At 35.1% G+C, this 15322-nt stretch overlaps 1 protein-coding gene across 1 annotated transcript in view; it reads right to left on the bottom strand.

Annotated features, from left to right (window-relative positions):
• Positions 1-15322, bottom strand: part of LOC136853240 (CD109 antigen-like) — a 1188472-nt gene that overhangs the window by 260110 nt on the left and 913040 nt on the right. The window contains exon 8 of the mRNA XM_067128618.1: positions 8280-8471. Coding sequence (XP_066984719.1) covers positions 8280-8471 — 192 coding nt within the window. The remainder of the gene's footprint in view (positions 1-8279; positions 8472-15322) is intronic.

Raw genomic sequence — 15322 nt, 5'->3', positions numbered from 1 at the left:
TATATATATGTGTGTGTGTGTGTGTGTGTGTGTGTGTGTGTATGTTTTACTTACGCAGACACACAGACATAATACTGTACTCGTATATCTTTGAATGCAAACACTTTAAAATAATGTGTAAGGCTGCAAACGCCAATCAACCGTCGATCTTTGAACCGCTGTTCATCAAACAACTGGTTCCTCAATTAAAAAAAACTCAGAACAGGTCAACTCCTCTGCACCTCTCGTGTGTTGTCATTGGAACCAAACAGACCCTGAGTGTCACTCGGTCTCCACCTTCCATTCTCTTAGGTATACTTTGTTCTGTTATCTCATGTTTGTTTTTGTACTTTTATTATTTTTTTCTTATTCTTTAAGACTGAGTCTGCTTTAACTTTGTTTCAATTTTACAACTTTCAAAATGAGACACAGAATATCATGAAAAGTTTGTTGAACATAGTAAACTGAATATGGAACTGTCATTCTTCACTCATTTGCTGATATACACTGTGTGTGTTTGTGTACATTTATATATATATATATATATATATATATATATATATATATATATATATATATATATATATATATATATATATATATATATGTATGTATATATATATATATATATATATATATATATATATATATATATATATATACTGTATATATACATACATATATATATATATATATATATATATATATATATATATATATATATGTCTGTATATATATGTTATATATATAAGCTAAATACATGTGTGTGTGCGCGCACGTGCGTGTGAGCGTATGGCTCGTATACCACATATGCCCAAACACTCCACAGACAGTTCGAGAAAACAGAGGTCAGAGGTCATTGTGGAAATCAAAATTTCATGTGTCTGGTGAAAGTGTCAAGAGGATTCCGTATATACACATATGCATGTCAGTGTTTCTAAATATAAGTGCAAATGCTAGGTAAGACGTTTCAGTGAAACCACTGCCTGAACATTAATATCTGATTATGAAATATCAAAATGAATCTTGTAGTCATCAATCTGATACTAATTATACTGTCACTTAGTAGCAGCCATAATTTACTCTTTATGGAGGTTCCTGCTTAAAATAAATTCCTTCCGCCCTACAGGAAATCCTGTGGGCACGGAAATGAAACTGTTAATATTCTGTGAAGACGGCTATATCGTAATTTGTGTGGTTCTCGTATACAGTAAAATGAAAGCATAATGTTTAACGGAAGGAAAGACCAAATTACTAGGAAATTCGTTTTGATAAGAACGAACGGTACTGGTCTACTTGGTTCCTCACGCTTTGGTGAAATGAAACCAATTAAACACAAGAAATAAATCAGTTAAAAACGGTTCACGGAATATGCCTGAACGGCAAGTATTTTCAACCTTCATATTAAGCGAATATTAAACGTAATCAATCAAAGGCGTCGAGGCACGATCGGTCACAACATATCATGGAAATGTAGCATCACAATGAAATTCAATAATACGGTTAATACAATTCTCGAGCAACAGTTTCTGACAACGAATCAAATCAAGCAGCTACACGTCAAGATATGAAGAGCTTCAGCGTTGAAAATGATCGTTGAATCCCTTACACCGACTCGCTCCGATGTAATTTAATGTGCCACAACCAAATGCACCTTTCAGGGGGATAATGATGGCGCTCCAAGAACATGGTCTTTCCTTAAGGTTTAAAAAGTGATCGTCAATAACTAACATGTTACAATGAACACAACCTTCCAATGGATTCGTTATTGCATCATTCCAACAGCGCTACCTCTCGTCTAAGTTCTCGATGCAAAAAGGGGAAAAAAATTCTTGAACAACAGCACTGGAATCATGTTGCAGCGTCTCTTCTCGTCAAAAATTGTTAACATCGCTTGTACAGTACATAAAATAATCTCAGTTCATGCCTGTGGAACTGTGTCGTAAGAGAAATCCCGTCATGTTGTTTGTATCCTCAGTTAATTGATAACAGATCTGACTGACTGTTCAGCTTCATTCAAAATATATTCTGCGATTCTAGGTCACTACGAGAACACATGAATCAATTATGAGTCCGCGAACAGCATGAACAAATTCTCTCCAGTGACTATATGATTTGTGCGAAGTTCATGGAGATGATGCAATAAAGTTTAATTTTCATCCTTTGCAACTAGAGAACAACACTCACGGGATAGATACTTACACAATGGACTGAGTAATACTTTTCTCTCTAAATATATTGTTTTTTATATGTGCAGTAATTTCCTCAAGACTAATAAAAAAGTTGTGGTTGAATGACAGCCTGGACTACATATAATGCCATACACACAGATACTGTCTATGTATGGATATTTACAGTTATTAAAGAAAACAGCAATGGTGTCGTATTTCATGTAAATTTGCTTGCTTTCGCTGAAATCCATAGGTCAATTTGGCAATTTGACAAATAATAAGAGAAATAATTTCTATTAAAAATGACACATCAGTTTGATTTAGCAAGGTATACACATAAGATTACGCATCTCATGTACTCAGTAATGAATAGTAAATTAATAAAAAATATATACGTTGAATAAATAAAAAAACAAAAACAAACAATCATGTCGTGACACAGAACATCTGACCCACTTCAAAATTATCCACATCTGCTGACGTTTTTCCTAACGCTCCTTAATTGGACAAATTTGAGAAATCGGGGCTCGAGGGAGATCGCTTAGGAAACATATAAAAGGATTAAGTTGATAAACTTCGGAATAGACGAGGAACAGGATCCTTGTCTGTTAATTGGCTTTCTATTAAGCTTCCACTCACCGTGCTTCTTTTCCTGTCCGCGTCTCAGGGACTCGGGGATGGGAAATGAATGATTTATCACGTCTTCATGACAGTAATCACGGCAACAACAACAACAACAGTCATACCGACTGTAATTAAAAAAAACATCAGTAATACAATCCGCACACGTTCTGTCGTCAAAATATATCCAAAAATTTACTGAGAAATTCCGGCAGCTGAGCAAACTTATATTTGACAGTAAGAACTTTTATACCTTATATATATATCATGTTTATACACTATATATATATATATATATATATATATATATATATATATATATATATATATATATATATATATATATATGTATATATATGTATATATACACACACACACACACATGTGTGTGTTTTTAAAACAATGAATAAGATGGAGTTAACTGAGCCTGTAAATGTTAAGACTAATGTATTTTAAAGGAAGGACGTGAAACGACTACCTAAGAAGGAAACGGATGAAACTGTCTTGGGAAAGATGCAGAGGGTGAAAAATTACTTAGTAAAATTCCATGAAGGAATATAGTAGGGGCCATACAATAGCGTGGAGTTCTTGTATGGCATAGGAGGGTACGAAGAGTAAATGAGAATGGTTAGAGTTGGGATATTATATAACGGCATAATGAGCCCCCCAAAAAACTACAGTACATCACTTGAGATGCGACTAAATTACAGAGGAGGTCAAGATCATAATTTACAGATATGCAGGAGGATGGACAGAGTAGTCAAGAGAAAAATGATAAGGACAAAGAAGACTAGTAACATGAACAGAGGGGAGACGGTGAACAAGACCTTACAAGGGAATAAGCTTTGGGAAAACAAGGGTAGGAGATGGCTAATAATCAACTAGTCCTGGGCTGATGTATTTTGAAGATTTGTTGACCGTGAAGAATGAAAGTGAGGCAGGACTGAAAAATGCAAGAGTTGAAAGGGTTAGCATGAATTGGAAATGACTGCTGAAGATGCAAGGATGTCAGTTAAGTAGCAGATTAAGTAGCCGATGAATCCAAAAACACTAGACATCGATGGGATTACATGCTGTGATAAGTTGGTGATGGTGTGACCGAGTTGTTTTCGAAGTATGTTAAGGTGAGGGAAAGGTTCAGGAAGAATGGGTGAGAGAAATCCTTCATCCATCGCATAAAAGTAAAGGTGATAGAAGTGACTGCAAGATTTATAGGGGAAAACCATTACTTAGTATAGAGGTGCACAGTAAGATCCTGAATGAGAAAAATAAGATAGATGGCAGGATTGATAAGAGTGAGAACTGTGGAGACACGTAGAAGTAGGTGAAATGTTGGATCTACTTGTTTTGTGATGTTCTGATCAAGTGGAAAGACTGGAGTTCCGTAGGGGTATGTGAAATGAACATATAATCTGGAAGAGTTAGCAGGGAGTGGAGTGGAAGGCATAGGCAGTGGTTCTTAACCAGAGGTTTTCGCACCCCCAGGGAGTGCGGAGCCGGTTCCTAAGGGGTGCGAAGATGCCTTTGAACAATTAAAGCAAAATATATTTTTATATACGCATGTTGTTTTTTCTGCAAAAAATAAAAATAAAAAATAAAGTTGTAAGCTTTGTGAATGAAGATTTAAAAATGTGGTTTGTTATTAATACACATCATATCAACTTTGTATTTTAGCTTTATTTTATTTTCGTTTTATTTCAGTAATCCATGGGGTGCGAGAACTGGATGCTGATTTGAAAGGGTTGTATACATTGAAAAAGGTTAAGAACCACTGGCCTAGAGAGAGCTGGATATAAGGAATGGAAGAAGTACTGAAAACAAGGGTCTCAATATTCAGGGGGCACGAGTGTGTGCAAGACGGAGGTGGATGGCACAAAGTGTGTAAGCTCATATGAGCTTTCTGTGTAAATGTACCAAAAAGGCTAATGATGCAGAAATTTGCAGCAAATAAAGCATGTATTTGGATGTGTCCTTTGTGCTGATTTTTTTCTAAGGCATCACACTTCATCTGGTGAAATGCCATAATATATATATATATATATATATATATATATATATATATATATATATATATATATATATATATATATATATATATATATATATATATATATATATATATATGAATGTCTTTTACTGTAATACTACAGTACAATATGAAGATAAAAAGGCCCATAAAACACTATTTGAACGTTGCAACCATATATTTCGGGCACTTCCTTCTGTGCCCCTGTTCACTGGTAAAATATGGACAGATGAAATGTTGCAAGGGTATATATACAAAGCAAATATAGGTGTGGCATTAAGTCTCCGATGGTATGCAGGTGACCGTTTCCTAAGAAGGGAGAGAATAAACAATTCCCTAGTAGTTTTTGGCCTCATTAACTCCTGTTTGGCGACGATTCTGGTGGTCGTGTTCCCTGGAATACCTCCTTCAGAAGCGGTCTGAGGATTAAAGCGTTCGATGTCGTCCGATTTCCAATGTCCTCCTGACAAGTTCATATTGTTGGTTTAACTGATGACAGCAGATTCCAGCATCTTTCTTTTGTATGGACAGCTACTTTTGAAAACCAGCTCTGCCCCACTCCAGTTTATGGAATGGCCTGTATCTCTGATATGTAGGAAAATCCCAAACTCCCCGAAGCATAACGTACTGATCTTTTGTGCTCTGTTACTCTTTGCGAGTGCGATCTACCTGTCTCTCCCACGTAAATGTCATTACAATTGCTGCACGGTATCTTGTAAACTCCGGCTTCTTCCCCTTTGTTATTTAAATATACGTTAATGAGCGAGCTCCCGATGGATTTGGGATAATGGAAAATAAAGGGATTGTTAGACCTGAGTTGTTTGGTGGCTTTTTGGATATTTTCATCGTACGGAAGCTTTATTTTGTTGTTAAAATTTATTTGTCTGTTGTGAGTAGGACCTCTATAGTATATTTTATTTGCTTTGTTAATAGCCCTCTCGATAATGTGTGGTGGATAGAGCAGGTGCGTTAGGTGTTGGCGGATCATGTTGAATTCTTTATCTAGAAGGTACCTATTTGAACATATCCTAAGTCCTCTGAGGAATAAGTTGCACCCTACCATGATCTTTACGGAGACGTCGTGGTAGCTTAAGAAATTAATGTACGAAACAGTGAAAGTGGGTTTTCTATATACTGTAAATGCATATCTGTTCTGTTCTCTTATGATCAGTACATCTAAGAACGGCAGTTTTCCGTCCTTTTCCCATTCCGTTTTGAACTTTATGGTCGGAACTAGCGAATTTAGCCTATTAAAAAATTCATTAAAGTCTCCCCAGCTATTGTCCCAGAAAGTAAAAATATCATCTACGTATCTAAGCCAGATCATATTACGGGGTTTGATAAATGACAAAATTTCTGTTTCGAAATATTCCATGTACAAGTTTGCTAAAAGAGGTGATAGGGGACCACCCATGCTACAGCCAAATTTTTATTTGTAAAAATTACCATTGAAAGAGAACACGTTGTTAGTTACACAGAGGTTGATAAGTTTGAGAGTTTTATCTATTCCAAGAGGAAAATGGTCTTCATATGGTTGTAACTTCCTCTTTAAGAAAGACAACACGTCGGCGACCGGGACTTTAGTAAATAATGACTCGACGTCGAGGCTGAGCAATTTGATGTTATTTGAAGGGATGTTTAAACTACTAAACTTTTTGTATAAAATCTCTGCATGTTTGACGTGGGAGGATGAGAAGTTCCTAGAAAGGGTGATAATAGGTCTGCAATCCATTTTGATAATTTACACATGAAAGAGCCCCTGCTATATATTATGGGACGTAAAGGAATCCCATCTTTATGTGTTTTCGGAAGGCCGTAGAAATAGGGGAGAGAGGGGTTGATTATCTTGAATGTCTCTAGTATTTCTATGTTCTTCTTACTGCCCCCTACGGTTCTGACTGATTTATTAAATTGGGCGGCAATATTTGTTGTGGGATCTTTTGTTAATTTATCATAGGTCTCCACACCGTTTAAAAGTTCTTGAACTTTATTGATGTATGTCTCCTTATCTAAAAGAACTATTTTCCCGTCTTTGTAAGATTTTGTGATTATAATATCCCCCCTTCTTCTTAAACTAACTAACGCATTTTGGAATCTTTTCGGGAGCGAGTTTTTGTTGTTATTTTGTTCCAAGGCATTCAGCAAGATGCCTTTGAGGCAAGCATCTTTTTTGTCAGAATTGTTTTTTGCAAAATGTTTATCAAAAGCAATTAAGAAATTAAGATTACTCTCGGGACCTGGTTTTAGAGCGAGTGATACCCCAAGATTTAAAACCGTCTGTTCTGCGGTGAGGGGATTGTTAGAGAAGTTCAGCACATTATTGGGTAGGCCAAGAGTATTCCATACACTGTTCCTAATCAGTCTTTTTAATTTGTTGCCCGAAATATATGGTTGCAACGTTCAAATAGTGTTTTATGGGCCTTTTTTTTTTCATATATATATATATATATATATATATATATATATATATATATATATATATATATATATATATATATATATATATATATACACATATAGAGAGAGAGAGAGAGAGAGAGAGAGAGAGAGAGAGAGAGAGAGAGAGAGAGAGAGATAGCAAGCTTGATCACTTGCACAATTGTAATGTGCATTCATACAAAACTTACATACTTTAAAGGACCAACTGTTCCCTTCGTCTGGTAGCCGGACGATGGGGACAGCTAGTCCTTGTGAATAAAATCTGTTAGATTTAAATCAGGTCCTGTTATATATGTATGTATGTATGTGTATATATATATATATATATATATATATATATATATATATATATATATATATATATATATATATATATATATATATATATATATATGTACATAAATGTAAAATATAAATACATATACTTAAGCAACTTTGATCACAGATTGATATACTTTAGAAGGAGGCTACTTCTTTTCAAGGAGCATCATGGTAAATCAGCTCAGTTTGAGAGAGTTTCTATAGCAAGCAAGGTAGCTAAATGTTCTCTGAGTACATTTCTTTCGCTCTAACGATAGCAGAAATTAAGTCTTAACTAAGGCGATAAAAAAGGAACATACTGCAAGGTTGTGAATAATGATTTGTGTTTTTATATTCAAACATTGAATGAAGATTGTGAGAACTATGGCACAATCTATTTCTTAAATAGTCGCAGATTTTCTTTGTAAATTTAATATTCTTCGTGACACTAATAGTACTTATGCATAAAACCTCGAACAAGATAAATACACACATGCACATCATTGAAAATACTTTATACATAAGATGTCTTCATTTGCAGATCATAATATTATTAGATATATAAATACAATGCATCAGAGATGAAAGCTGGTTCCAAATAAAATTAATTCAGCCATAAAATGAACTGAAGAAGCTTTCACAAAATACACTCATTTGTCAGTTGTTACAAAATGTGGTGTTCAGCGAATTACTCTATGCCTTCATACATACACACAGCAAAAAACGAAGTCTCCTCTACATACCATGGAGTGTGGGTGCGTCAAGGCCGGTTCGGGGCCGTTGTACTGATGGTAATTCTGGGGATATACCGGACGGACGGCCGCTCTCACGGTCACATTGCCAGCAATCGGCGCCCCTGATGTGTAGTTGGCAACGACGATCCCCTCCAGGAAGGTTGCGGAAGCAGGTAGCCATGACGGAATTCGGACTTCGACCTGAAACAGAAAATAAACGCATTTTGTTTATTTCCATGTCATTTCATCTACGGCAATATTCCCTAATGCGTACGATTATAATAAACAATAAACATTCACAGTTTGACTGATGTCATTCAATACATATTTATCATGTATACAGCACACGTAGATCTTCATAATCATACGTAAGTGCACTGCAGTACAGTTATACGTTTACAGTGCGTTGTCACAGAATTTGCATATTTATATCTACAAACATAAAGAGCGGCACTTTATAAATATGTAATATAAATATATAATCATATACATACAGTATATATACATATATACACATACATACATAAGTATATATACATACAAATATATATACATACATACATACGTATATATATATATATGTATATACATATATATATATATATATATATATATATATATATATATATATATATATATATAACTATAATATATATGTATAACTGAATCACGAAAATATGGAATGTGATGAATATACAAGTCTCTTCAATTTCTTGTGTTTGGATGTCACGGCTTCGTAGTTACAAGCATATCCAAAAAGGCGCGAAGAATTCGAGAAGTTAAGAGGGCGTTGTGGCTGTTAGAATTACATATGTGTCTGGTAAAAGTGACCAGTAGATTCTACATATATATTTCAGCCTAAAAAGCAATAAAACGATTGCCCACTTGGCTACGATGGTGAGGATGGGTCTATTCCAGCTCTAATAAATATATCTGAAAACGACAGGTATATATATGTACGACAGGTAACAGACTTTTATCCTTCTCGTGGTCAGGTCGGCAACGTGACCTCCTTGTGGTTAAGGTGACCCGGGTTCGTCTCCCGCGACCGGCAAAATCACAAGTCTATTCAATTTCATGTGTTTGGATGTCACGGCTTCGTAGTTACAAGCATATCCAAAAAAGCGCTAAGAATTCGAGAAGTTAAGAGGGTATTGTGGCTATTAGAATTACTTATACATATATATATATATATATATATATATATATATATATATATATATATATATATATATATATATATGTGTGTGTGTGTGTGTGTGTGTGTGTGTGTGTGTGTGTGTGTGTGTGTGAAACAAAAGTCACTATACAACGTTCTTCACAAGGACTATATCCCATTATAAAAGGGTGGAGGTTAAGTTTTCCGGGCGGCTGAACAACCATTCAATGTGAGATTGAGCTCCGCTCATTAAAGTGTCACTAGTTCAGGGTTACTGGAGTTAATTAAAAGGACTTTCATCATTTGATTGTATGATACAGTATGTACCTATGGCGAGTATAATTTTCAAGTAGTGAAATAATAATAATAATAATAATAATAATAATAATAATAATAATAATAATAATAATTATTATTATTATTACATTGACAAACGTTATCTGTTACAGTAAATATGCTGATAATAAAGTTTACAGAAATTACAGATCGTGTGAATTATTTCAATCTTCGGTGGAGGATGTATCATTATTTTATCTCAACGTCAGGAACCGCAGTTTCTTGATTATCTAAAATTCATATTCGTGTCCTTTCCAAACCCTTAACTTGAATACAAATTATGATTAACTGAATGAATCAGCAGCCCACACGCTCCTGTTTCAGAGATTACTAAAAACTCTGGAGCTCTGTATTTTATACAATATTGCTTACAGTGTAGTAGATTCACGATTGTAGAACAGTGGGATCTTTCCTAGATAGTGACCTCAAGGTATGTAACCACCTTTGCGGCGTGTTTAGTACAAGCCCGTTGGGGATTACCGTAAAAACATAAATAAAAGAATGTAAATATCACAAAGATAATGAACCCCAGGAAATATTAATCCTATGTAGCAACCCCTGGAACCCCTTGGGGGTCACTATCTAGGAAAGATCCGAACAGTGAAATGAATTGTATTTTGCATAAATGGATTTTCATCTTTTTGATACATTTGGGAATTTGACTACGATTACTTTTACACACATTTTGGTTACTGCCTCATATCGTTTTTTTTTCACATATTTTTCTACTCTACACTAAAATTTCTTTCGAAGCATTCCAGCAAATATACTACGCCACAGCTGACAATTACAGACTGATGCTATTACCGCATTAGATAGGTCTGAATGACAATGTTAAAAATAAACAGAAGATGTTATAAGCATAATATGACGTACCTAAGACAGAAAAAGCTATCAAGAAATTTGAATGGTAGGGTGACCGACATGACAGCCAGACAATGAGCAAACAAGATAATGAAACGACACAGAAGTTAACACAAAGACGATCCCTTGACAAAGGAAATAAAGACTGTACTAAAAAGGAAACAACAAACAAACATTACAAAAATGCAGACTCAAGATACTTCACAGAGAATGAAAGAGCAAAGTAATTCGTAGTAGAATTATAAAGAGAGGAAAAAACAGATTGAACAATTATAATTCACAGGGCGACTGAAAGAAAGAAACACAAGTCACAAAGAGGATGGGCAAAGTCATAACAAGGACAAGGGGACGTTACAAAGCCAGCGCGGGAAAAGGTTGAGTTCTGAGAAATATGTCAAAAGCCAAACAAACAGAAAAGCGGAGAGACAAAAGCAACGAACAAATAAATAAGGAAATATATGCAGAATGGACATCGATGGTTCAAAGACAGTGCAAACATTACTGACAAACAGAATAGACTAACAAAGCTGAGACGAAAATCTTACTTTGCAATAATACCTAACCTATTTTGAAATAAAAAGCTCGTTAAAAACAAGTTTGATGAGAATATAACGCTAGATGCAGTAAAACTAAAATAGACTTACCGCATAACTTTAGATCAGAATCTGGATATTTTAATGAAATATGTTCACATTTACATCAACCAAATTCTATTCCGAGCACGACTTTAAACTCCAGCCAAAATAATAAGTATAGTCGGGAACAAAAGCCCCCTACCCTCCCTTCCCCCTTTCCTATAAAAAGGAGGAACCTGAAACGCGTCCTGAGATTATGAAAACGTAACCAGAGGAAACCAAAATTCCCGAATGATGAAAGCAGGATTGTTTACTAATAATTCGCAACTGCAGGACGATCAAATGAAATAAAATTCCTTAACGAGTTTCTGGTTTGCAGCTGAAGGTAAATGCGGAGTTTTCGTCCGTCTCCCCTCCTATCAAAAGGAAGCAATTACCTAAATTAATACCTCGGTGATTACCAGGGATGAAATGAGATTTCCTAACATTTTATTAAGGAAATTATAAAGTGGCAGAAAAAAGCAGCGCCCAGTGGGGGCAACATCATAACTTTGCGGTTAAATACTAATAAAAATATTTGATGGGAATATGATATATATAGAAAAAGTCATCTAACCAGAACAATGGTTTGCACATTTCCTGTACGCGGTCATTTCAGAGGGAGCGGAACAGGAATAGAACTGAAGTTGTTTCTGCTGAAGGGAAGCTGAAACTACATGCAATTATTTGGAACAAAGCCAGCTATTGAAATATTAAGCCACACGAATACGGGTACTTTAGGTCATGAACTGCAATCTATGGCTGACTCTACTGGGAATCCATTTCGGCAAGCACCCTCCTACTCATGTCAAGAGAACATTTCCATTGAAAAGTACGTAAGTCCTCCATACATAGTAAACCATACATTAGTAATTTTGGTTATTCTGAACAATGAAAATAATAGTCAGTATTTATACTTATTTTGAACACAGAGCATGACATACACTACTCAAACTTATTCTGAACACCTGCCTCATAGTTATTATTAGTGCACTTCCATACATACACCCATGAAACGCTCCGTGACCTGATGGTTGCCAGAATAAGCTTCGAACTCAACCCGTCAAGAGTGAATCTGTTGTGCTCTATCACATCGTACAATATTTCAGCAGTTTCCCTCTTTAAAGGCAATGGCTCCCACAAGATATCACTCACAGTTATTAACAGATTAAACTGTGTGAATGTTTAACAGACTGAAGAATCAAAGACTGGAAAAATAAACATATAGTTACTCGCAAGAAGTTTCACAGCTAAGGGATAGATGAAATAGCAACAACTCATCTCCAAGTGGTGCACGTTCAAGGCCTTGCAGTATGGACTAAATTTCCAGGAAATCCAATTACTTTACAGGCACTTCTAGTTAATAGGTTGTCACGAATTCACTAAAGTCACGGCTTAGAAATTAAGATTTTTCACCACTTGCAGTCTGACGGAAATGGCATTCCGATACCCATGACCTAAAACCTTGTGAAGAGGAGAGAAATTCAACTGCACATAAAGTAACAGAATGACCTATTAAAATGGATAAATGATCTACCGAAACAAGAAAAGATATATGGGCATCATTCCGTTCATGTGGGAAAATGGTAAATGTCATTAGTTCAATAATAAATTTAATTACACAGGTAACCATGCATTTTGTCAAAATCATTAAAAATAAAGTTAAAGGCTTGTAACTCTAATCGAAATTAGCTTAATAACACAAACAAAAATTGAATGGAACAACAGAGTTTGTGCTCTTTCCAAACAGTTATCGCAGCTCGTAATGGAAAACACACAACAGGTTTGTGCTGCATAATTCAAAGCAGTTAAAGCACTGGCTGGTATTAGCGTCGGATGCTCTTTTTTTTCTGGTTACTTTTAGAGCAAGATATCAGCGGTGACCTCTAATACATATAAGAATGTCACTACACCAACCATACATACTGTAATTAAGGGAATATGAAACTAGTGAAACTTACAGATCACATATATATGGAAATTATATATATATATATATATATATATATATATATATATATATATATATATATATATATATATATACATACATACATATACATATATATATATATAATATATATATATATATATATATATATATATATACAAATATATAAATAAATAAATAATTAAATAAATATATGAAAATTTTTTGCACCATGATTTATATACAATCATGAAGCTGCAAATGCCGTTTAATATCCAATTCACGTTACTTCGGGAATATCTCCGATGGGGAATTATCACAGACGGGGAATTATAAGTGATAAATGGATCGGTAACGCCGGCTCTCGATCCTTAGACACAGTACCTTCCAACGGCTCCAGTCGACGGTCTATCCGCTGAGCCATCAAGAGAGGTATAAGTTAACGCCGAATCTGGAAGTAACTGCGTCGAGGATCGAGACCCGGCGGTAAGGATCCATTTATCACTTACAATTCCCTTCGGTGATAATTCTCCATCGGGGATATTCCCGAAGAAGCGTGAATTGATATTAAACGACATTTGTAGCTTCATGATTGTGTGTTGTGTGTGTGTGTGTGTAAATAAATATATATATATATATATATATATATATATATATATATATATATATATATATATATATATATATATATATATATATATATATATATATATATATATATATATATATATATATATATAGCTAACACCAAATGTACACGTCATGTTTTCATCTCGATATTCAATAGCGGATGCGGAAGTTTTCATTGACAAATTACGACTTGATGTCACTCTCCTCACGGAAACTACTGAATGAATGTAAACAACAGTAATTTAGATATAACTGTTTTTATAGGATAACAAGTAAAAATGTCCTAGATTTTTTGAAAGGTAAACTAAACATCGATAAGGTTAGTGGAGTAAGAATTGTGATTAAGGCAGTATGTTTTCCTTCCTTTAACTTGTTTAAGCATAAAATAAAAGGCAGGAAGCTCATAAAATAATGAAGAATTCATTTAAGATGTTTTCCTTGTTATATCCAAGACCCATACTTCAGTTTCCAGCCGAGAAACGAACACCCTAAAGCGTAGCTTTCAGCGAATGTAGTTCAGGACACAGAGGAACTGGTAATGGTTAACAATTGCATTTAATCCCATTATGGAGAGCAACCACCTTTGGCCTTTACCGTTAGAAACAATCTGCCTTGTGGACTTTAACATACAACGGAGCCGAACAGGACGGGCGGAGTCGGACGATATCATTTTAAGAGCAAATCCGGAGAACCTCGCTAATGATTCCCAAGATCCCTCAGGGAATGCCGGACAGCCTTAATGATCATTTAGATGTAGATTGAATCAGGAACACTGAAGGCAAAGAGAAGGGGCTTAATCTATTACTTTAGACGTAATGGCTTTTCGACACACAGAGAGAGAGAGAGAGAGAGAGAGAGAGAGAGAGAGAGAGAGAGAGAGAGAGAAGGTACTGGAACAAGGAGGAGAGATAGGTAATACCAAAGTTGAGAGATTGAGAGAACACCTGCATAAAACAATGAAAAGACGAAAAACATTCAAGTGAGAAGTAAAGGAAACATTAACACTGAGAGAGAGAGAGAGAGAGAGAGAGAGAGAGAGAGAGAGAGAGAGAGAGAGAGAGAGAGAGAGAGAGAGAGAGAGGTGGCTAAATGGTAATATCGTAAATGGCAGGTAATTCGTTCTACGGGACAAATGAAAACTTGGATATCGTGCAACCAGTGCAATTGGGGTTATGGAAGGGAAGTACACCATTGCCTAAATGGCACATTATGTATGAAAACACAAAGAAGGGACCGGGTTTGACCCAGTGACCTGATTTATTTAAAGTACCGATTATGTCCTGGGAAGCTAAAAAAAAAAAGTTGTCATAAACAATGCATGTTATCTGCAGGTCTGTGGAAGCTTTCACACTTATACCTGACAATAATTGTATTTCATGATCTCATTGCCTTTATTATAATACTTTAAACTTTTATCCTTGGCTCACTAATAAATGATGCTCTGACTTTCTGTAAGCGCACTTCCTCTTATACGTAAATAACTTCCGGTAGAGATTTATTCTGAAGATTAACATAAACA

This window comes from Macrobrachium rosenbergii, chromosome 27, assembly GCF_040412425.1.
Source record: "Macrobrachium rosenbergii isolate ZJJX-2024 chromosome 27, ASM4041242v1, whole genome shotgun sequence".
NCBI classification, from domain to species: Eukaryota; Metazoa; Arthropoda; class Malacostraca; order Decapoda; family Palaemonidae; genus Macrobrachium; species Macrobrachium rosenbergii.
The sequence above is the reverse complement of the archived record's forward strand: the minus strand, read 5'-3'. Positions and strand labels throughout refer to the sequence as shown.